This window comes from Polistes dominula, unplaced genomic scaffold (genome assembly GCF_049000335.1).
Source record: "Polistes dominula isolate Pdom_NZ unplaced genomic scaffold, Pdom_raw_medaka contig_77, whole genome shotgun sequence".
Lineage (NCBI taxonomy): Eukaryota > Metazoa > Arthropoda > Insecta > Hymenoptera > Vespidae > Polistes > Polistes dominula.
In genome coordinates, this window is record NW_028301152.1 from 6315470 (window position 1) to 6337838 (window position 22369).

At 27.6% G+C, this 22369-nt stretch overlaps 5 protein-coding genes across 7 annotated transcripts; 2 read left to right on the forward strand and 3 right to left on the reverse strand.

The window, feature by feature from the left end:
• Positions 1-2389: 2389 nt before the first annotated feature.
• LOC107064285 (rhythmically expressed gene 2 protein) lies at positions 2390-4418 on the forward strand. The gene is made up of 2 exons (XM_089177949.1): positions 2390-3326; positions 3906-4418. Exons 1-2 carry the CDS (start codon positions 3045-3047, stop codon positions 4368-4370), a joined length of 747 nt encoding a protein of 248 aa, XP_089034075.1. The 5' UTR covers positions 2390-3044; the 3' UTR covers positions 4371-4418.
• Positions 4419-4838: 420 nt separating this feature from the next.
• On the reverse strand, positions 4839-6898 carry Dhrs4 (Dehydrogenase/reductase 4). The gene is made up of 5 exons (XM_015316742.2): positions 6291-6898; positions 5921-6098; positions 5620-5844; positions 5234-5368; positions 4839-5166 (listed from the first exon to the last, which is right to left on the reverse strand). The coding sequence occupies exons 1-5, from the start codon at positions 6398-6400 to the stop codon at positions 4996-4998; spliced, it is 819 nt and encodes a 272-aa protein (XP_015172228.1). The 5' UTR covers positions 6401-6898; the 3' UTR covers positions 4839-4995.
• A 502-nt stretch (positions 6899-7400) lies between these two features.
• Positions 7401-8855, reverse strand: LOC107064282 (peptidyl-prolyl cis-trans isomerase E). The gene is made up of 4 exons (XM_015316741.2): positions 8716-8855; positions 8378-8547; positions 7837-8196; positions 7401-7750 (listed from the first exon to the last, which is right to left on the reverse strand). Exons 1-4 carry the CDS (start codon positions 8747-8749, stop codon positions 7433-7435), a joined length of 882 nt encoding a protein of 293 aa, XP_015172227.1. The 5' UTR covers positions 8750-8855; the 3' UTR covers positions 7401-7432.
• Positions 8856-8976: 121 nt separating this feature from the next.
• Positions 8977-10893, forward strand: Ssadh (succinic semialdehyde dehydrogenase). Of its 2 annotated transcripts, none has more exons than XM_015316739.2 (2): positions 8977-9118; positions 9249-10893. In XM_015316739.2, the coding sequence occupies exon 2, from the start codon at positions 9280-9282 to the stop codon at positions 10786-10788; it is 1509 nt and encodes a 502-aa protein (XP_015172225.1). In that variant the 5' UTR covers positions 8977-9118; positions 9249-9279; the 3' UTR covers positions 10789-10893. The 2 variants fall into 2 exon arrangements, with proteins under 2 accessions (XP_015172225.1, XP_015172226.1); XM_015316740.2 differs by having other exon boundaries at positions 9270-10893.
• A 193-nt stretch (positions 10894-11086) lies between these two features.
• On the reverse strand, positions 11087-21460 carry LOC107064276 (organic cation transporter protein). Of its 2 annotated transcripts, none has more exons than XM_015316731.2 (8): positions 20521-21460; positions 14547-14730; positions 13697-13955; positions 13097-13395; positions 12901-13013; positions 12484-12698; positions 12057-12405; positions 11087-11982 (listed from the first exon to the last, which is right to left on the reverse strand). In XM_015316731.2, the coding sequence occupies exons 1-8, from the start codon at positions 20877-20879 to the stop codon at positions 11802-11804; spliced, it is 1959 nt and encodes a 652-aa protein (XP_015172217.1). In that variant the 5' UTR covers positions 20880-21460; the 3' UTR covers positions 11087-11801. The 2 variants fall into 2 exon arrangements, with proteins under 2 accessions (XP_015172217.1, XP_089034071.1); XM_089177945.1 differs by lacking the exon at positions 20521-21460 and adding an exon at positions 14961-17571.
• Between the last annotated feature and the right edge of the window lie 909 nt (positions 21461-22369).

A 22369-nucleotide genomic window follows, 5' to 3' on the forward strand; every position in this document is an offset into this window, starting at 1 on the left:
TGCAAGATTTGAACATTTTAAAAAATTAAACTACCCTATTATTATCAGGTTTCTAAAATTTTCAAAAATACAAGGGATTTTGATAAATTTTTGAAAGATAATTAATAATCTTATATATATATATATAGGATTACACAATTTACATATATATATGATAAAAATCTCTAATAGACTGATAGTTTAGAAACCTGATTTAAAATAATATTAATATTAATAATCAAATAATAATAATATGTAAAAAAGATTGAACGTAAATCTTGCAAGTTTCTACTATGAAATCAATTACCCCTAATTTATTGCAATGGCATTAAATATAACATTTACTTAGAATAACGTGGTGCAACTAGAAGCATACAAAATTTTTCTCTATACTTGCTTATAAATTTATACATATATGTATATATATACATACATATATAAACGTTCGTCCTTCTAATTCTTGTTTTTAACACGTTAAACGTCAAGCCTCTTTTGTTGAGCTTTCCATTTAAATGAAACAAGAATATCTGTCATTGGTAATCAACTTTGTCTGGACATAAAATTTAAAGCCAATTCATAAAAACCAGCATAGTGTTTAATGTGTTAAATAAACAAGTATTTTATAATATGCATTTGTTTTATAAACGAATTGTCTTTTATATTAGTCACAGAAGTGAATCTATAGAATGTTTTCAATAAATTATGGCAGGGATGAATATGTATGTAAATATATGCTAGGAGGCATTCGATCTCGCAACAAGATGTTCTAGTTATACAATGACTTTTTCATCATTGTGCCAGTTTTTAACATCAGATATAACATCAATATTAAGTACGATTCTGAGACTGATCGATGTATTTAGCAGATAACTCTAATTTACACTAAACTGTTAGATATAGGTGAAATATTGTAACATTTATCCATATTATCATATGAAATTCTAATAATAACAGATAATGACTGCCGTATTTAATATTCCATGATTACAATTATTATTCTGTTTGTACAATGATTATTATATATTTATGTGTCTATATATGTATGTATACATATATGTATATACGCGCATAAATAGTATGTAATTAATCAATTGATTCCAATCATAAAAAGCACCTTTGCAATTACCACTAAAATTGGTATTATGACAAAAAAAAAATGTATATAATTGAAAAGATTATAATTATATATATATATATACAGATATTTAGAACATGTATAAAATTATAATAAAAAGATTATTTGTAAAAATTCATCGATCACACAAATTAGAATAATAATAATATAATAATAATAATAATAATATAATTAATTCAAAATAACATTATGCCGATATGCTTTGTCGACATATATTACCCAAACTCAAATTTGTGTCAATTAGTCTGATTGCAAGAGGATTTAAATCTTAAGAAATATATTCTTAGTATTGTAGATAATTTCGTAGATAAATAAGTAAATATTTTGTTTTTTAAACGAAATCGACAAATCAGTAAGTTTCTTATTAAAGTAATAAATTTATATTATACATAGATAAATATATACATATATGTATGTATATATATAAATACAAGGTATCTTGTAAGTGGTTGTACAAGAGAACAATGAGTAATTCTACATATAAAATTAAGTTGAAATGTAGAATACAATTTATTCTTATAAAGTATTTCTTTTTTTTTGAGAAAAATAAGTTTAAAAATTAGTCTATAGCATGCATTTGATGGAACTTGTTAATTATAATCAAGTATAAACTTGAAAATTAAAAGCCTTGTTCGATTGGTATAAAAGTACAACTATTTTTTAGAAATTTATTTTTCTCAAAAACAAAAAAAAGCTTTATATGAATAAATTTTATTCTACATATTGGAGATTAAGTTTTTTATGTAGAATCACCTCCTACTTGCTTGTATCACCAGTTACAGGAAATCCGGTATATATACATATATATATATATATATTTAAAAAAGTCTGTGAGATACCAAATTTCATAGCTGAATAAATAAAATATATGTTGTGCATACAAATATACATACATTTGTATAAAAAATATATAAAAAGAGAGAGAAAGAAAAAAAACATATTTATAATTTTTATAAAATTTTTCATCTCTCTTGATATATCGTATAATTATCATGAAAAATATTAGTTTACTTTGTGTATACGTGTATGCAAGATTAAATGAAACACACGCACATATGAGTAATTATTATTTAAATTCTTGTTATGAAATAATTATTAATTATAATAATCCATAATATTATTATAAAAAATGAGTATAACTCTATCTATATTTATCCATTATTGTCTCAATATTAGCAAACAATAATGAAGATAAAATATTTTATATAATGTGGTAAAACAAAATGATAAATTAGATAATTTTAAAGATGCAATACTGTGTTAATAGAATAATTATTTTACATATTACAAGTAAATACAAATGTATATACTTTAAATATGTAACTTCTTAGGAAAAAAAGATATAATACGTGCAACAACATTCGTGAAATATATAACATTTAAGGATGACTATTTTATAATTTTATAAATAATGAATAATCGTGATATAATGATTATTGAAGAATTTATTCGAAACACGTATTATATTATTTCTATTTAAATGAATTCGTTCGGTTATATTTAGTAATCGTATATAAACCGTGTTTGAATTTTACATTCCGCCATTATCCGTAGATGGCATCACGATCGTGTTATTGCAAGCTTGCGCATACTATGTATTTAGATGCAAGTGTAACAAGGAACACTGCTAACAAAGATTTTGTATTACTTTATATGGCCTTTTTTTCTAAATAAGAATACGATAATGATTGACAGAATAAAGGTCAGTCTTTGAATTTAAATCGATTTTTTATTCGTGTATTTCATGTTTATTGTTTTATTGAAAAATCTATTGTTTATATCTAACATTAACGCATAGTATTTTCAAACAAAATGAAAATCATAACACAAATATAAAAATATTCTTTTGCTTTCTTTTTATTTTTTTCTGTTAAATCAAAGTGATCTTTGAACGCTAGAAACATATTATTACCATTGTAATTAAAATACGATGAATCGTGTGAGACCAAGATTAATAACTTTCGATGTTACCGGAACATTGTTAATGACAAAGTTAAAAGAACATTATACCGAGATTGGATGTAAATATGGTTTATCAATCGAGCCGCATCAATTGGCGCGAAGTTTTGAAACTAATTTCCGACAGCTCGCTATCGAACATCCAATATATGGAAAATATACTGGACTTGGATGGGAAAATTGGTGGAAAACGATTGTTCATAATGTATTCAAAGAACAAAATAAAAACATTCCTGATGCGATTCTTGATAAGGTAAACATTTAACGTTTAGAATACGTAATATATATTTTTAAATTGTTATATTTATAAAAAAAGCAATTTCAATGACTGTTAAAAAGAGATGTAAAAAAACAAGGTTTAGCGATTTTATATGATCGGTACATTGAAAAAGAGAATGCACGTAATAATTCGATGTTGATTGAAAATATGTTTCATTAATATTTTATTATTAATTTTCATATAATTTTCTCATTATCATTTTCTTTGTTTCTTTGTAATAATAAAAACTAAAAGTAGAACTCTCATCATTATCAATACATAAATAAAAAAAACAATTTATTTTATTTGAAATAGAGATTATTTTAACGCGATATCAATTACCAAGATGATCGCTTATGACCGATGTTTTTTCTCTCGGTGGGGCCTTAGGGGGGTCGTTCTTGACCACCATTTATTTTATATCGTCTTATATCTTATCTTAGAATAATAAATCTTAGCTATAAAACACGTAAAACGTGCGTGACAATCGACGATTTAAATGTGATGCATTATATTAATAATAATCATTATTATAAAAGACTTGTTATAGATAATATTATTTACGACTCTTAGGTTGCTAGTGCCCTGATAAAATGCTACAGCACAAGTAAGTGTTGGCATACATATCCAGGGACAATCGAATTGCTCGAATATCTTCATAAACACAGAATAGTATTAGGAGTGATATCCAATTTTGATGTAAGATTGGAAACTATTTTGATCGATCTCAAGATCAGATCATATTTTTCCTTCGTATTGACATCGTATAATTTCGGTAAAGAAAAGCCAGATAAATCTATATTCATCGAAGCTTTAAGATTATCAAATAAAGATCAACAAGTACATATTGTACCTCGACAAGCAATACATATTGGCGATACCATAGATAATGATTACTTTGGTGCAAAGAATGCACAATGGAATGCTCTTTTGATCAATCACAGAAATAAATCTATTCACGAGAAGAATGTTTGTAAAGATGATATTTTTATAAATCTTCTAGATCTACAAAGGCATTTTGAAACGCTGTTAAAATAAAACAAATTAAATATAACGTTAGTATTATTATTCGTTGTTTCAAGATAATATTTTCAATAGTAGATTTATCATAAGTTGCAAAATTGATTGTTTCTTTTCTAATAATATTATTGTCATAACTATTTAAGTATTATAGTAATAGCAATTAAAACATTGTGTTTAATAACTTTGCGGTATAATTAATCCTTTGAATATTATGGACGCATATATACGTCCAGCAATAAAAACTTTAAGATACGATTAGATATTAATATGTTAATAATATATTATTATTAGATATATGTTAATTACGTGCAAAAATGTTTTCAATTTCTTTATACAATTTATTTCTTGTTAAATTTAAAGAAAATATATATAGATGTATATACAAACATATATACTTTTCAAATAAATTGCAAATATGTATTTTCATTTTATTTTCACTCAAATACCTTGAAAATTGATCATGCAACTAGTAGATAGATCGTATATTAAATATCCAACATTTTATTTATATCCAACATCTTATAAAAATATATAAAATAACTTTAACAAATATTAGATAAATTCTTATATTTGATTATTTTAATTATTTGTTATTTAATTATCAATAGATGAAAAAATGTATTCACATCATGTTTATTCTTCAAAGCCTTGATTGCATACCACCACTAGCTACAATTGTTTCCCCAGTAATATACGACGCATCTTCACTTGCTAAAAAGGCAGCAACACCACTAATCTCATCTGGCTTTCCAAATCTTTTAAATGGAATCATGCTCAAAGATATTTGACGTGCTGTTTCAGATTGGTACAACTATAAAGCAATAAAGATATGAAATTTATTTCCATCATTATTGAATAGTAAAAATAAATAAACATACCGGCTGTGAAAATTTGGTTTCAATAATACCAGGTGCTATACAATTGACTCGAATTCCATATGAAGCTAAATTAGTTGCTGAAGCTTTACAAAGCCCTAATAATGCTGTTTTGCTAACCGAATAAACTCCAAGCAACTGAAATGATATAAAACAGAATATTTATAATGATTTAACTAATATAATTAAATCATATTCTATATTAATTTCAAAAACTATAACTATGTGCGAGACTTGTGATATGCTTTACGGATCAAACATAAGAAGCACCAATTTTACTTACAAATATGGCACGCAGTTTAACGTGTTAAATCATAATGTACAGGGATCATTTATAAATAATAATAATAATAATAATAATAAAACTTTAAATACATAAAAATAATTACATCGAATGGTTGATATCCAGCTATCGACGATACAATAATTATCGATGGTGATTTACTATCCTTTAAAAGAGGTAAAGATTCTTTCATAAGTAAATACGTGGATTTAACATTAACATCAAATATTTTATCCCAGACATTCTCGTCGCTGTCTAGAACTGGTCCAGCTTGTGGATTCGCTGCTGCATTAGAAACCAAAATATCCAGACCTCCAAACAAGGATTTTGTCTAAAATAATGTTATTTATTCTCAATAATCTTATGTAAAGAATATATTTTACATGTAAGTTTTTATTTTTATTTACTTCTTTGAATAATTTTTGTCTATGTTCGGCTTTTCCAACATGACAAACGGTACCAGCAACGGATAAACCTTCTTGAAGTAATTCATTCACAGCTTTGTTAACGTTGGATTCTTTTCTGCTACTGATCATAACTTTTGCACCTTCCTGAGCTAAACGTTTTGCTATAGAATATCCTATCCTATAAAAAAATTGACTTTATAATCCTGAATATTTTATTTTTCAATTACAATGTTATAAACAATATCTTTAATGCAATTTAAATGACATCGAACGATGAATATATTGCTAACAAATATTTTGGTATTTGAAGTTTACATAGATACATAAATTATTAAATTATTTATACGAAATAAATGAAATAATTAATCACCCTTCCGTAGATGCAGTAACGATTGCAACTTTGCCTTCCAGACGTCTGCATTTTATTTGTGTGTTGACACTAAAATTTCGTAGATTTTGACTTGCAGCTGTGCGCAACATTTTAAATACGTTTGAAATCACGATTCTGTGTTGTAAAAACTTCTACTCAGACTTTGACCGATATAATCACTCAAATGACTCTTCACTATTATACGTTTATTAGATAATTATAATATCATTAACATGTGTTATAGTCATATACTTTGAACGAAAAAAAAGAGGAAATAAATAAAATAGTTAAGTAACTAATGGCTTATAAGTTACATATGATCTGCACTCCAACTTATATGCTTTAATAAATTGGGGAAAAAGAATTCCCTTATCTTATTTTTTTATATAACATTTGCTTTTCATTATAAGTATCAAATAATAGTCAATGCATTTAAGTAATTAGTAAATATATTGATTGATGGTGGGGATCTTATAGCTGGTGATGGGAAAATTAATTACCTATGTATAGTAAAATGTGTAATCTTAATTATAATTTGTTGTAATTAATTCATTGCTTTTGGTAAAGACTTAATTCTCTTATCATGTAGTTATTTGAATAAAATGATAAATATCATAAATATCTTCGCAATAATTTAACAAAAATAGAATCAAGATACAACGTATTTTCATTGGTGAGATAACAGAATCTATTTTAGCGCGCGATATTTGAACGTTGAAATGTTAATATCTTACCGATGATTATTTATCGAGGATTATTACAGTATTTTTTTTAGAAAAATGTTTATAGAAGAATATTTGGGAATAATAATGATACAAGATAATGATTTATATATTGAATAATTTTTAACAATTTATTAACTGTTTTAACCTTTCGCAGTCAAGGCGTTTTTTTACTGATGATTAAAACATTAATTTATAAAAAATTCATATATTATTGAAAAATATATTTTATAAAATAATGCTTTATAAGTATATAGTATTAGGATAAACCTTTATAACAAAGAAAGCTCGACAGTCCCTACCAAAAAAAGTATAATTATTTTAATGATCAAAACTTGGTGAAAATTTTAATGCTCGGGTAAACAGAATCATTAAAAAGAAAACAACATTTCTTGAAATAATAACATTTATCTTTTATTGTTACGTTAATTCTCCGCAAGCTGATATGACAACTTTTTGAGTCGTGGTGCCAGATTGTGTCCCATATTTTTCCATTTTTTTTAAAACATCTAAACCACTAAGGACATGACCGAAAACTACATGTTTCCCATCTAACCAATCTGTGCGTGCCGTACAAAGGAAAAATTGTGATCCATTTGAATTTGGTCCTGAATTTGCCATTGACAAAGTACCTGGTCCTGTGTGTTTCAATTCAAAGTTTTCATCCTCAAACTTGTTTCCATAAATTGATTTTCCACCAGTTCCATCATGGTTTGTAAAGTCTCCTCCTTGACACATCTACCATGCAATTCATTAAGGACCAATGCATTTTTACATTAATCAAAATTATGTAATTTTTAAAAGTTAAAAAAGTAAAAGGATACAAAATCTGGAATAATCCTGTGAAAAATACTGCCTTGATATCCGTAACCTTTCTCATGAGTACAAAGCGCACGAAAATTTTCAGCAGTTTTTGGTACGATATCTGCCCTTAGCATCATAATAATTCTACCCAATTCCTGCTTTCCAATGTTGATATCAAAATAAACTTGGGGGTTTTTCTTAGTCTTTTTAGATTGAGATGTATCATCCGTCTTAGAGTTGTCATCGGTTTTAAGCGTTTCGCCTGCATGTTCTTGCAGCCAAGTGTCATCTGCCCATACTGGTTTTGATGAGCCTTCCTTTATCTTTTGAGGCTTAGCAATATTTACTCTTATCGTTCGTCCAAATAATTCGGAATCATTCTGTTAATCAATGTTGATAAATTACAATAGTATCAATTGTTCTTATATTATTAGATCAATATCTTATCGGTAAACACAACAATATATTAATAATGCATATTTATAAATTTATTTTTATTTCATATCCAAAAGACAAAATTAAATATAAAAAATACAATTTTACAGTAATTACTAAACTTACCATATTATCTATTGCAGCAGCTGCATCTTCAGCAGTTTCAAATTCAATAAATGCAAATCCCCTATGTTTTTCAGATTCATAATCTAATGGTATTTGTACATCAATAATTTCACCAAATGGTATAAAAGCAGCATGTAATACCTTTTCATCTACTTCTTCTGCTAAACCACCTATATAAGATAAGAATGTATATAGTTATATAAAAATTATCAACAAATAAAATCATTTTGATTACAAATGTCCAAAGAGGTTAGTCAAGTTGTTATCGGATATACATATATATTTATCTTTTTACGTTATTATCATTGAATGAATATATTTAGCAATTATTAACCTACCAACGTAGATAGTTCTCTTTGTATTGCTACTCATACTTTTTGTGGTCTTTCATATGTTTTTTCACTTCTTTTATATATGACTTAACCAAACAAACACGTCTCGACACCGGCTTTATTATTGACTAAAAAACAACAATTGTCAGCGACACCATCGCCATTATCTCAAAATGGGGATGAAAAAGGATTAATGTCAAAGTACTTTGAGAGAGCCACGTTGCGTTATATAAGATCAATTTATCACGTTAATGTTCGCAATTGATATAGGAAGTTCAAACGTTGATGTAGTCTTTCGGCTTTGTTAACCTCGTATAGAAACAATTGTTTAGAAAAGATTACCTTATTGATATATTACTAAAGTTTAAACGTGACTTATTATCAAGTGTTTATTGATCTAAACTTACAGGTAAATAATATTGATAATAAATTATTTATAAACATTTTATAATATTGTTTAAATATGTACATTTATAAATTTTGTTAAATAATTGTTTCATCAATGTATTAACATTTATAAAACTTTTTGTTGTTGACAGATTTTTATTATTTTTTTTTAGACAGATTAAAATGCTTTCATTAAGAGGAATAAAACTGAATGTAAGTGTTGCTAACCGTGGATTACATTTATTGAGAGACCAGGCTTATGTCGATGGAAAGTGGTTAAAAGCAAAGAGTTGTCAGACATTTCCAGTTTTAAATCCAGTCGACAAATGCGTCATTACAAATGTCCCTGATATGAATCAAGATGATACTCAAATAGCTATCGATGCTGCATCTAAGGCATTTGAGACATTTAAATCAACGACAGCAAAGGAGAGAAGTGATTTGTTAAGAAATTGGTATAATCTTATGGTTAAACATTCTGAAGATTTGGCACAAATTTTAACCAAGGAAAATGGTAAATCGTTGGCTGAATCTAGGGCAGAAATTAAATATGGAAATTCTTTTATTGAATGGTTTTCTGAACAAGCAAGGCGCATTAATGGTGAAGTCCTTCAAGCTCCCATTCATAACAGGGAATTGCTTTTATTGAAACAACCGGTCGGAGTATCTGCTTTAATCACGCCATGGAATTTTCCTCATGCAATGATCACTCGAAAAGCAGGTGCTGCTCTCGCAGCTGGATGTACCTGCGTCGTTAAACCATCTGAGGATACACCGCTCACTGCATTAGCATTAGCCGATCTCGCAGAAAAAGCAGGCTTTCCTACTGGTACTTTTAACGTATTAACAACAAGTATTAAAAATTCTGCTGCAGTTGGTAAAGAACTTTGCGATAATCCTATAGTGAGAGTCGTGTCATTTACTGGTTCTACTGCCGTTGGAAAGATTTTGTATCAACAGTGCGCAGGAACCATGAAACGCCTTAGTCTTGAACTTGGAGGTAATGCACCATATATCGTTTTCAATTCTGCTGATTTGGATGCTGCCGTTACTGGGGCAATGGCAAGCAAGTTTCGTAATACAGGCCAAACTTGTGTTTCTGCAAATAGATTTTTTGTACAAGCAGAAGTATTTGATAAGTTTGTTGAAAAATATTTAGTTAAAATTAACAGTGAAATTAAAATGGGCGATGGTAGCAAAGTGGGTATCACTCATGGACCTCTTATCAAAGATAGCCAATTGAAAATGATTGATGATTTGGTTCAAGATGCAATTTGCAAGGGAGCAAAAGTACATTGTGGTGGAAAACCATTACCTGAGCTGGGTCCATTATTTTATGCTCCTACGTTACTCACAGACGTTACTAAAGATATGAAAATATATAATAAAGAAATATTTGGTCCTGTTGCTGTTATTAATAAATTTCATAAAGAGGAAGACGTTTTGAAGGAAGCTAACAATACTCCCGTGGGATTAGCTGGATATTTTTATTCGCAAGATATATCCCAGATATTCAGAGTAGCAAGGAAGATGGAAGTTGGTATGGTGGGAGTGAATGAAGGATTAATATCATGTGCTGAGGCTGCATTTGGGGGCGTAAAGGAATCAGGATTGGGAAGAGAAGGATCTAGTCATGGCATAGATGATTTTGTTGATATTAAATACGTGTGTATAGGAAACTTAAGGCATTAATTATCAAGTAGTTAAAATTAAGCAGATATAATTGGTAATCTGAAACAAAATCCGAAGTACAATTCTAAATATATATCTTGAGGGCTTCCATTAAAATATTCAAAGTATTATTAGTTTTAAGGTAATATATACTTTTATAGGGAGAGTAAACAAGTAATCATTGTATAGATTCAAATTATATTATTTTATAATATATTATTATTTTATTATTTTTAATATCAATAGTAAATATAATGATAGATTATATTAATTCTTTTTTTTTTATCTAAGATAACTCATATGTATTCAAACACTAATGATAGGGTTATACAATATTGTGATTTATATTTATTTAACATAATATGTCTAATTAGTACATTATTTCTTTTAATTAATCAAACGAGCGATGTGATATCTTCCACGCAACTTGATTTCGATTTAATAGTTTATATACAATCCTAATGTTTGTTATTTGTAACGAAATATTTTAAAACTATTTCTTACGTTATTATTATTATTATTATTATTATTATATATACATATATATTAAATATTTAAATAGTAAACGGAGAACAATAAATTCTATTAATGATAAATGAATGATGATATAATGATTTCTAGATAAGAGCATGTAAATGAATAAATATATGTATATGGATATACATACAAAGTAATTGACGGTATAAGTAAGCAGATGGTGATTCTATATGAGAAATTAAGTCGAAAATGTAGAATAACATTTGTTAGGTTTATATAATATATATATATATATAAGGTTTTGTTTATTTTACAATTGTAACTTAATTTTTTATGTAGAATCACAAAATTTCTCTTCAGTTATCAGTAAAAATTTTCTTTCTCTAAAAACTTCTTAATGTTCATACTTGTTATTTTGAATAATGTCAATTTTTCACAAATTTGTCACTCGATGCATTTTTTTCTACCGATATTATTATCGAAGCTTCGGACAAAACTCCAATAACTTTCGGTATCACAATTTGCAAGAATCAAACGAATGACATGGACTTTGTTCGCTATAACTTAGCCATTTCCACTGTCGGACTTGTTGTTTTTTGCGACCTCATGCTGGATCTATGAATTAGTTTACTTCGCATCACTTCGCCACGAAGGGATGCTCTCATTGAAATCCTCGTGCTAGTTCTGCTGAATGATCGGAATATTTCTGGTGCTGGGGGTTCTTTTTCTTTCGATTTCCTGGATTAAGAAGAAAAAAGAAAAAAAATGAATAACAATTAGTAACATTAGGTTGAATATTTGTGTATACTAACTTTGAGAAGCAGGGTACATCCCACATTTTTTGATTCAAACCGAAGTTCTCCCCATCCTCCAAAGTTTGCGGCAAATCCTTGTCTAACGTTTCTGGTAGGAAAAGAGTTAAGAGACCACCTAAAATTCCAAAGATACCTAAAAGTAACAATGGAAGGATCGAAGAAATGATATTCAAATAAACTACGAAGGGTGCTAAAATGCTGGCGACGTATCCCATTATGTGAATCAGTGCAACTCCTTGAGCACGTACTACGGTTGGTAAAACTTCAGCTGCGTATTGCAAACCTATATTGTAGGAAATGTTTACCCAAAATCTACCACATATAGCAAGAGTGGCGGAATAAATATCTGTAAGGAAAAAGTAAAAGGAAAAGTAATCGGTAGTTGGTAAAATGTAAAAATGAATATTCCTAAAGGATAACTTACTGTTTGAAATAGCGCAAGCCCAGATACTGAAGATTCCAGATATCACCATTGAACCACATGCTAACCATCTTCTACCCCATCTGTCAAGGACGAGTGTCAAGAATGTGTCAGCTGGTAATTCGGTAGCTGCAGCAACGGTGAACGTGACGAAAACGTTTAGACCAAGATTGTCAACGTTCCTCACATGACCATCGAACACCAGAGAGATCGCCATCCTTTGATCAAAGATTCGATAAATATAACGTCATTTTATATACAATTCGTCGATCGAAGAATTCTGTAATTATCCAAAGATTGTTCAAAAATACATATGTGAATTTCGAAGTTTTTCCTTGAATTATTTAAAAAATGATTTTCTTTGAGAATCGAAGTTTAATCGTTTTAAATAAATTTGAAAATTTTGTTCAATGATCTTACCAAATTATTATGAATAAGATCGTAATCTTACGTAACCGTGGACTTTTAAACAAATCTAAGACGGAATAAGATTTGTCGGCTTCTTCTTCTTTATGCAATTTAGCACAGGTTTCCTATAAGTGGTGATAAGACATATAAGAAAACGCATTTAAATTCGTCAAGAAATATCCAATTTAAAATAAAATAAAAATCCTACTTGAAATTGCTTGTAAATGTCATCAGGAACCTTGGTACCATTGATCCGTTCGAACTTTCTCAATATCCCTATGGCTTGATCTACACGTCCTTGACTGACCAACCACCTTGCACTTTCCGGTATTAACCAAGGTGACAATATAGCTAAAATTAAGGGAACGGACGTTGCCAAGCAGGTCATTCTCCAGTCGGCCAAAAAGTAAGCAATCCAAGGTAAAACACAAGAGGCGAAGGTGAAGAAAATTGCTATCGACATGTTCGCTACGAATGTACGCCATTTTGGTCCGACGTATTCCAAAACTACACGAAAAATAAAAAATGATCAGTACATATAAAAAATTAAACATAAGACACACTAAATAAAGCCATTAGAAGTGAAACTTCCTTATGAAATTCTTATTAAAAATTATGTAGTCGATAATATGATATGAACTACTCCCTCTTTAAAATGATCACATTTTGCGTTATATTTTTATGGCTAGAGTTGTTCACATAACGTTCTTATTTTAGTCATAACCTTGAAAAATTAACTTACAACGCGATCAAAAAAGTTTCACTTCAATAATTATGTGTGATTTTCTTTTTAGATAATTATAATTACCTAATATATACATCATAGTAAAACAATTGTCGAAAGCAAAACCAAAGAAGAAACGGCAAGCGGCAAATTCCCAGAAACTTCCTGCAAAAATCGTAGCTACTCCTGATAAAAATCCAATGATGTTTGCTCCAACCAATGCTGGTACTCGACCATATTTATCAGCGATCCATCCAAATATCAATCCACCAAAAATGGCGCCAACGAAGAAGATACTCTGAGCTGTACTTGGTAAAGCACTATCGTCACAAACCCATTCAAACTGTGATCAAAAAATTAATATTACAAATTACAGGCTGGATATAATAACAATTTTTATATTTTTAATTATATAGTGGAGTGAGACAAAAAAGTATTTTATAAATTGTTTCGCAAATATCTCATTCAACATATACAATTGCAACAAAAATTAGCATATACAATTTATATATAATTATATTGCATTCAGTATAATTTATAAAATAAAAGATTAACAATATAACGCAAAGATACAATATTTGCATAATGCAAAATTTCAAGAAATAATTTATACACTAATACGTGGAAGTTCAAAAAATTTGCTATTTTTATATAGGAAATTATTATTATATAGACAACGATCATTTTATAATAGATTGAGAATTAATCTTTCCTAAACCTTTTTGATTTCTCAAAGAAATTTTACAAGGGCAATGGCAGATATAATATGATATGCCCTTGATTGTATTAATAATGTTCCTTGAATGACTATAACTTTCTAAATGCTTCCCGTATATTGAAGGGCAAATGAAAAAAAAAAGGAAAAAGAAAGAAAAATATTGCTAGTATCGATCTACGTCAGTCTTTCAGTTTCATATCTATTGAAATATCTAACCTCGGTTGCTATAGTTGAATAAGGAATCTCCGTGTAGTTGAATTCCCAACCGTGCTGACACTTTTTTATTGACCACGTTGGATCGTTGACCTTTATACCCTTTGACAGAATCTCAGTGTAATTAGCATCGTACATGGTACACTTTGAATAACCTTCCTTTCCAATTGGTATTGCTAATGCGACTCTGAAAAATTTTTAATTCATTTTTATTTTAATTCATTTAATATGAAGTACAGAAAATTATTTTACAATGTAGCTATAATTAGTAATATGCTATATAATAACCGTGTTATGAGAAACTGCAAAATTTATTTATCTTTGATTTTATATCGAAATGATCATAATTAAGCATTGCTCATTAAATCAATTATTGCATTACAGTATATATATAGATATCTTTTTTATTTTACGTACATTATTAGTGCTTGGTACAGCAGCGTATAAATTGTTTCGTAATTTTTTATGCAATTTTTCTATCCTATTATATCAAAATCGTGTCTTTGAAATATTATTATGTTGCATGAGAATATTTCACACGTTTTCTGTTATGCTATATATGATGTTTCAAAATACGTATAGACATAATTTCAAAATAAGATACAAATTTCATATAATCATGAACCCGATATGATCTTGTTTCCGAATTATATCTGCTTTTATCTTTCAATAATTCATATAACTTTATTAACTGTTAGACTAGCAAACAATGCTGAAAAATTACTATGTCGTCGTATTGAAAACAGTTGTTGACTAATTCAAATAACACCTGGTACTTTTTGAACGACTGAAAAGATCTATGACAAGATGTTTGGAAGTCTGCATTGTAACTGTAATGTAACCACTTCGAATAGTTTTAATAAAAATCATGTAACAACGCGTATCATAAAAAAACAAGGTCATTCGGGTCAATCATTACAATTATTTTTCTCAATTTTATTTGATAACATTTTATTCTACATTTTAAATCTAATTTTTCATATAAAATCATCCCCTACTCGTCTGTACCATTAATTACGGGACACTTTGTATATGAATGTTTAGAATCATCTACGCGTTATATATTACATATGAGCTTATCGATCTATAAAAGTGTAGATTATCTTCGACAAATTCCAATTGGATCATTATTATTCTCTTTGTTATTGCTGTTGCTCTACCTACAGCTACACAAAGGAATGCGTAATTGAGATTCTCAATCGAGTAAATTTATTCTATAGGAATAATAATAACATTAGAACGAGATTACATATTTAATTGTAAATTGATCAAGTTCAATTATTTAATGGAATGCACAGGACGAGTAAAAGGTTTCTTAAGAAGAAAAGTATCAAATAAATGAATCATATAAAACAAACGTATAAAATCACCAAATCTTCGTTTAAAAAAATAATGGAAATTTACAAAATCTTTAGAAATAATATTGTTATTAGTGTTAATATGATTGACACATTGTTTAAAAACTTCCAATTCTTTGCATGATGCATTTTCAATTTATACGAAAGTATAAATATACGCCATAGTTTATCGATTCATTTAACATATACTTGTAAGTTGTTTTCAACTCGTTTCTCGAATGTTGTCCAACACTTTGAGAAAGGTGAATAATTATAAATGTTACATAATATTGTTAATAAATTCTTGCAAGTTGTTCTAAATAAGATTTTTGCATTAAAAATTTAGATAATAATGTTATAGAACGTTTATTGTCATTAAATTTCATAAGTAGAATAATAGAAGAGTACATTTTAACAAGTCAACTTTTTAAAATCATCACCGGGAAATAGCAAATTAAAAAATACATCATGCACATTTTACGATAATACGTTTGACATATATTTATATATATATATGCATTTATGTTAATAAATACCTGCACGTGTTCTTATAAGATAATAAGAAGAAAAAAATAGATTTTAAAATGTAAATGCATGTTATTATCTAACATGTAAAAGTATTTGTAGGTATTATGAGATAAAAAAATTCATGGAAAAATTGCATTCATGTTGTTAGTTAACATGCAGTTAAAGCGAGGTCAATGGGATTATAGTTAGCGAAGGCCTCGACAATGTGTTTCGACACTTTCTATGGTCGAACGCGCAAGTATCATACCTTCAATACATTCCCGTTTCTACTTGGTTTTATAATAATGGATGTTCGTTGGGGTGTAAAAAGTTCAAAAGAATGTCGATAAATGAAAATAAAAATAAAAAGAAAAAAAATACGAAGAGAGTGCGAAGAAGATTTTACAATAACCGTATATAAGGTTTGTATATCGTTTATGTTCACAAGCAAAAGACACACTAACAAACATTAATGTTAATTTAAATTATTATTCATTAAATAAATGTTTAATAGAAAACATCAGGTTTGGGAAAGTATGCTTTTTGTTAATATTTTCTATTACGCTTAAATTCTCCCTAATAAATTGTATAATTAACTTTTTCTGGGGTTGTTTATAAAATTTTAAGCAATGTAAACTGCATATATTATCAAAAATGAAGTTAGTGATTTTTGATTGAATATAAATGATATGCTCGTTCTAGAAATAAACAATTTCTCTTTCGTTTGTTTTTCTTTTCTATGAAAGATAGATTATTTCAATTATACTATTGAATATTTATTGAAATGCAATTAATTATTAATTTATTAACATAGATAGAAAAAAGAAGGAACAATAAGAAGTTGTTTTCTCCAACATATTCAAAGAAATTTATGATATTATTGCATCACACTAATTATTTATTACTTTTACGTCATTACTGTACAACCATTGTTTTTAATATTGGAATAGAATAGAAGTTAATTGGGGAAGACGGAAGAACAGGAGTTGGAATCTTTTATAAATAGTTGCCTTAGTTGGAAGTTAATTTATTTTTCTTTTATTATCTTCGATTGAGTATGATTAAGCATGAATCAATCTATGGAAAAAGTTCGAACGTTCTTAAAGAAAAAGTTTGAACAATTAAATGTTAAAAACATCCAGATGATTCATTCTTAGATATTGGATAAGTTCGAAAATGATTTTAACAAAAATAACAATATAAATATAATAAATTATTATTCATTATATTATTTAATATATAATTCTCGAAATATTCATTTTATCTCAAATAAAACTTTCGTTAATTTTCTTTTTTTTTCTTATTCTTTTAAATGGTAAAATTATTTCTAAAGTATTATAAGTTTAATTGTAAAAAACATATTTAATTACATGAACTTTTATTTTATTAAAGAAATAGTTATTCTGATACACCCTGTAGATGCTTTCGAAATGTTGTGTTCGCTGAATGCTTCGTATGCTTTAAATGGCCAAACGCACCAATATTTCTATCTTCAAAGAGTTGAGAGTGAAAACTAGACTGTTCCCCATCTGCCACTGGAGAACATTATCCTATCTTTGGTCACTTAACCAAATAAGAAAAAGACCGTTTCGAAGGAATCGTTAAAGAAAGGATCGTCTAAATGATTGGTAAACGATCATGTGAATAATCACTAATAATCCATTCCTATGATTAAATACAATAAAATAATTCATTAAACTGTTTGGTTATATTGCCCTATTGCATTTGGAAAATTGTGACTACATTTTTATTGAAACTCTACAGTGAACATGATTTTCAGTAATAAAAAAAAACATCTCAAAAGATGTTCATAATCTTTTTATTTTTTTATTTTTATAAATCAATCATTACACTTGATTATATTCATGTATTCATTAGATAATTAGGCATGTACGTGCCGTTTCCAGTTTTCCGTATAATTTCATGATTTATTGATTAAAACTTTCACGAACTTTCTTGGTTGTTTGATATTAGCAAAGAATTATATGTTATATATTTTAAAATCAAATATTCAAAAAAATTCACGTTCATATTGTAATCAATGTGAACGAATGATACGCAAATTTTAAAAACTATATGAACTTTCTTGGTTATTATCTATTCATTCCATCGATGATGATTTCTTTCACGTATGTACTTTTTTTTTATACATTTTTAAAAAAGAATGTTAAACCAATTAAAATTATATATAAGCGAATGAATCAACCGTAATAAATGGATGTATAAATTATACTTCTTCCGTGAGTTTCAGTGATGTTTGAATATCACAAGGTTCGACATCATTATAGTGATTAAAATATCATAATATTTGTAAAGAATTCGTTTTTTTTCTTTTATGTCAACAACATCTTCAAGAAGTGAACGTCTTAATGATAAGGAAAATAAAAGAAAAAAGAATTAACTATTAAACTATTATCTATTAATTAATTACGATTATAGTTACGAGCATGATCCAATTATTATCGTACAGATACTTTAACGACAAAATTAAAATAGTATTTTATTGATAAAAAAAATCAAATGTATTTCGTGTATTTTATTTGCGATAATGATCCTGTGTTATTAATTTTTATTTTTAAGTCATATAACATTAAATTAATAAAACTCGGACTAATGCTTATTAAAAAGAGGAGAGCATTGAAGATACACTTTAATATAATACTACACATCTCGAAGTATTCTATGCTGTGCCTTGTACCGTAATCTTATCGATTTTATCGAGTTTATAATCAACGTTATGCAAGCACATATTTGCACATATAACGTATTTATAATAAGCGGAAGAGATATAGTAAATTTGACACAAAGATATTTTTTTTTATTATATCTATTATAAATAATGTATCCTTCGTCTGATAACTTATTTGTTTGCAACGCGTACGTCAATTTAATATTTTTATTAAAACTTATTATTAAAATATGCATATAAAATCTTATTGGAAATATATTTTTAGAGTTTACCGTTAGCCCTTGACAACAAAGACGAGGACACACTCTCTTTCTCTACTCTCAATCTATTATTTTTTACCTTTTTTTTCTTTCTTGTTTACATGTTTGTAAAGTTTAATATCTATCGTGTTAGAACGATTAATTTAACTTTCATCCGGTTAATCATGGAAAATTATAGACATTCGATCCATTGTTTAGTTTTCCACGAAAAACCATTTTATTTTTTCATTTTGTACTTCCTGTTTTTCTAAAATAGTAAGTTATATTTGTAAAAGATAACAAATTCTACAAAAATTTCATGTGAACAATTTTTTATTCTAATTACTTTTTAAGACGATAACGAGTTTAACGCAGTTGTTTTTCTCTTTTTTTTTTTCCTTTCTTCTTTTTTTCTATCTACAATTAATTTATATATGACAATTAAGAGTGACTAACAATGATATAAATTTTCTTATATTTACATTGTTCAATTTTTTTTTATCAAGATTACTATTTGCGTTTGCGAATGATATCGTGCATGTTTGTTGGTAATTACGAACCGACGATTTTTTTTAACGATAAAAAAAAATGTTTAAATATAAATGACGTCCTCTGTTTCAAATATTTTTTTTTACGGATTTTACGTTAGGGAGAAATTTAAACGTTGAAAGAGATATCAAAGAAATGCACTCTCGCGTACTCTCAAACTATCGATAATGATCGTGGCGTAATTTGCCGGTGCAACAGTACGTATATAAACGCATAGATACCTTGGCAAGATTTCAAAAAGATTTATTCAAGCTTTGTCGTAATAATCCATCTATCCCTCGTCGCTTTCTAAAACGTCTGTGAGTTTATTATTAGTGTTTTAGACTTGAAAAAAAAAGAAGAAGAAGAAAAAGAAGAAGACCTTCGAAAGAGATCAAATCTAATTCGTTTCATTAAAATTATTTAATTAATTTTATTTTATTCTAATATTTTTAACGAAAAGATGGAGTATAAAATTTATTTTGAAATGTAAATTTAATTTTCTTCCCTTGAGATATAAGATCAAATTAGTTCCTCCAAATTGTTCTTATTCTATTTTATTATTTAATTATTTTTTTTATTTACTTTTTTTCTTTTATTTTTTTTTTTATTAAATTTTAATTTATCTTATGACAAATATTAATAGAATAAAATTGATATTAAAATGATATATTCACCTTTCTGAGACGGTAAGATTTTCTAATTCTGGTACCCAGCACCAATGTTCTTCCGGTACCAAAGTGAGAAAGATTTGAGAGAAATATACCCAAGCAACGAACGAAGCAAATGGTATCATCAGAATGAAGAGTATCTTTTGATAAAGTCCAAATTCCCCGACGTAAGGTAAAAGATCGTCGAAGTCCATTTCTTTGATATCCTTTCCATTGGCAAGTTGATTTTTAATATCCTTTCCTGAATTCTTACGATTCCCATGTTTATCTGTAGAATTTGAAGTCTGCGATAAAGTGTCACAGGTATTATTTGTTAAATTCAACCCAGTGGTGGTCGTTGTATCAAGTTTTTCTTGAGGTGACATTTTCTTCGTAAAACGTGATTTTCCAATTTAATTATATTCTTTTAAAAATTAACAAAAGGAAAGCAAAAAGAGAAGAAAGAAAAAAAGCTAAAAGATCTATCGCGACTCGACATAGATATCAAATAAAAGTCTTCGAAATGAACAAAAAAATGTATGACACTTTAGAAACCACTTGATTTTCTTCGTTTTAATAAGATTATATATTATTATTTTGATAGTTATATCTATGTTATTAGAGTTTACTCGTCTAATCACTAAATTAAATAAGAACACTACGATGATGATTCTTTCTTATCGTCAGACAATCACTATCGACGTTTATAAACGTAGAAATCATAAAATTTTGTACGTTATGATGATTAATCTTTTTATTAGAAATTTATCTTTTAATTAAACAAAAAAAAACGTCATAAGTAATATTAATATGCGGAATGCGTTTTTGGATTACAATAAGACATTTACAGTCTATGGGGGATAGGGAGTTTGTTAGTTGGAACCGAGTCAAGTTAACCCCACGGTGTCATTTAACAACGGGTAAATCCTAAGAGAAGAGACATCATCACTGAAACGTTTATTCCTTAGCCTGCCTATATAGGTATCGACCGGGAGTTTATCCTTCCCCACTCTTTCTCTTTCTCTCTCTCTTTCTCTCTCTTACATACACACATACATACATACACACATACACATGCAATTTTGCTCTCACTTGCTTCATAAAGAACTCAATATTCACTAAACGACATTGAACATAAGTAATTTGCGGTGATTGTCCTTGCTTTTGATATTCATAATGTTTCTTACATATATTGGATTTTTAATTTTATATCTTCATTAAGCCTAAAATAAGAGAATAAATATTTACATTAAGATTGATTTCTTTATTTTAATATTCAGATACAAAGTAAATTGCAAATATGATGCATTCTGTGATTTGTAATTCAAATAAGAAATAGAAATCATTTCTATTTAGATTCTAATTCAATCGGTACGAAATACATTTCTCGAATCGTGTGGTTTTACGATACCCACAACAATGCATGTATCTATCACTTGTTCCAATTTATGAGGTAAATAATGAAAAAGAGAGAGAGAGTGATTTGATCTTTCGAAACCCTAAGCTGATTCTCTAATAAAAAGCAAGGTAGCTTTAACTCAATAAATAACGTAGTAATCTATAAGACGTATATACCTTTAACATTTTCCTATCTAGATTAATCGGCTGACCATTTAGATATACCGGAATTACGTTTGATTCGTTTATATGTCATATTAACTTGGTATGCGTATACTTAACTTATTCCGATAAATAATACAATTGCGTCAATATAAAATCTCTGCTTTTAAGACATTCATTATGTTTTCGAAGAATCATTCAAAATACGTTATATTTAGTTTAAATAACGTTAATATTTGTTTCCATAATTTTACCACAACCATCCCCTTTCACTTTTAATCATAACAGAAAATATTGTATTTTATTAATGTACAAA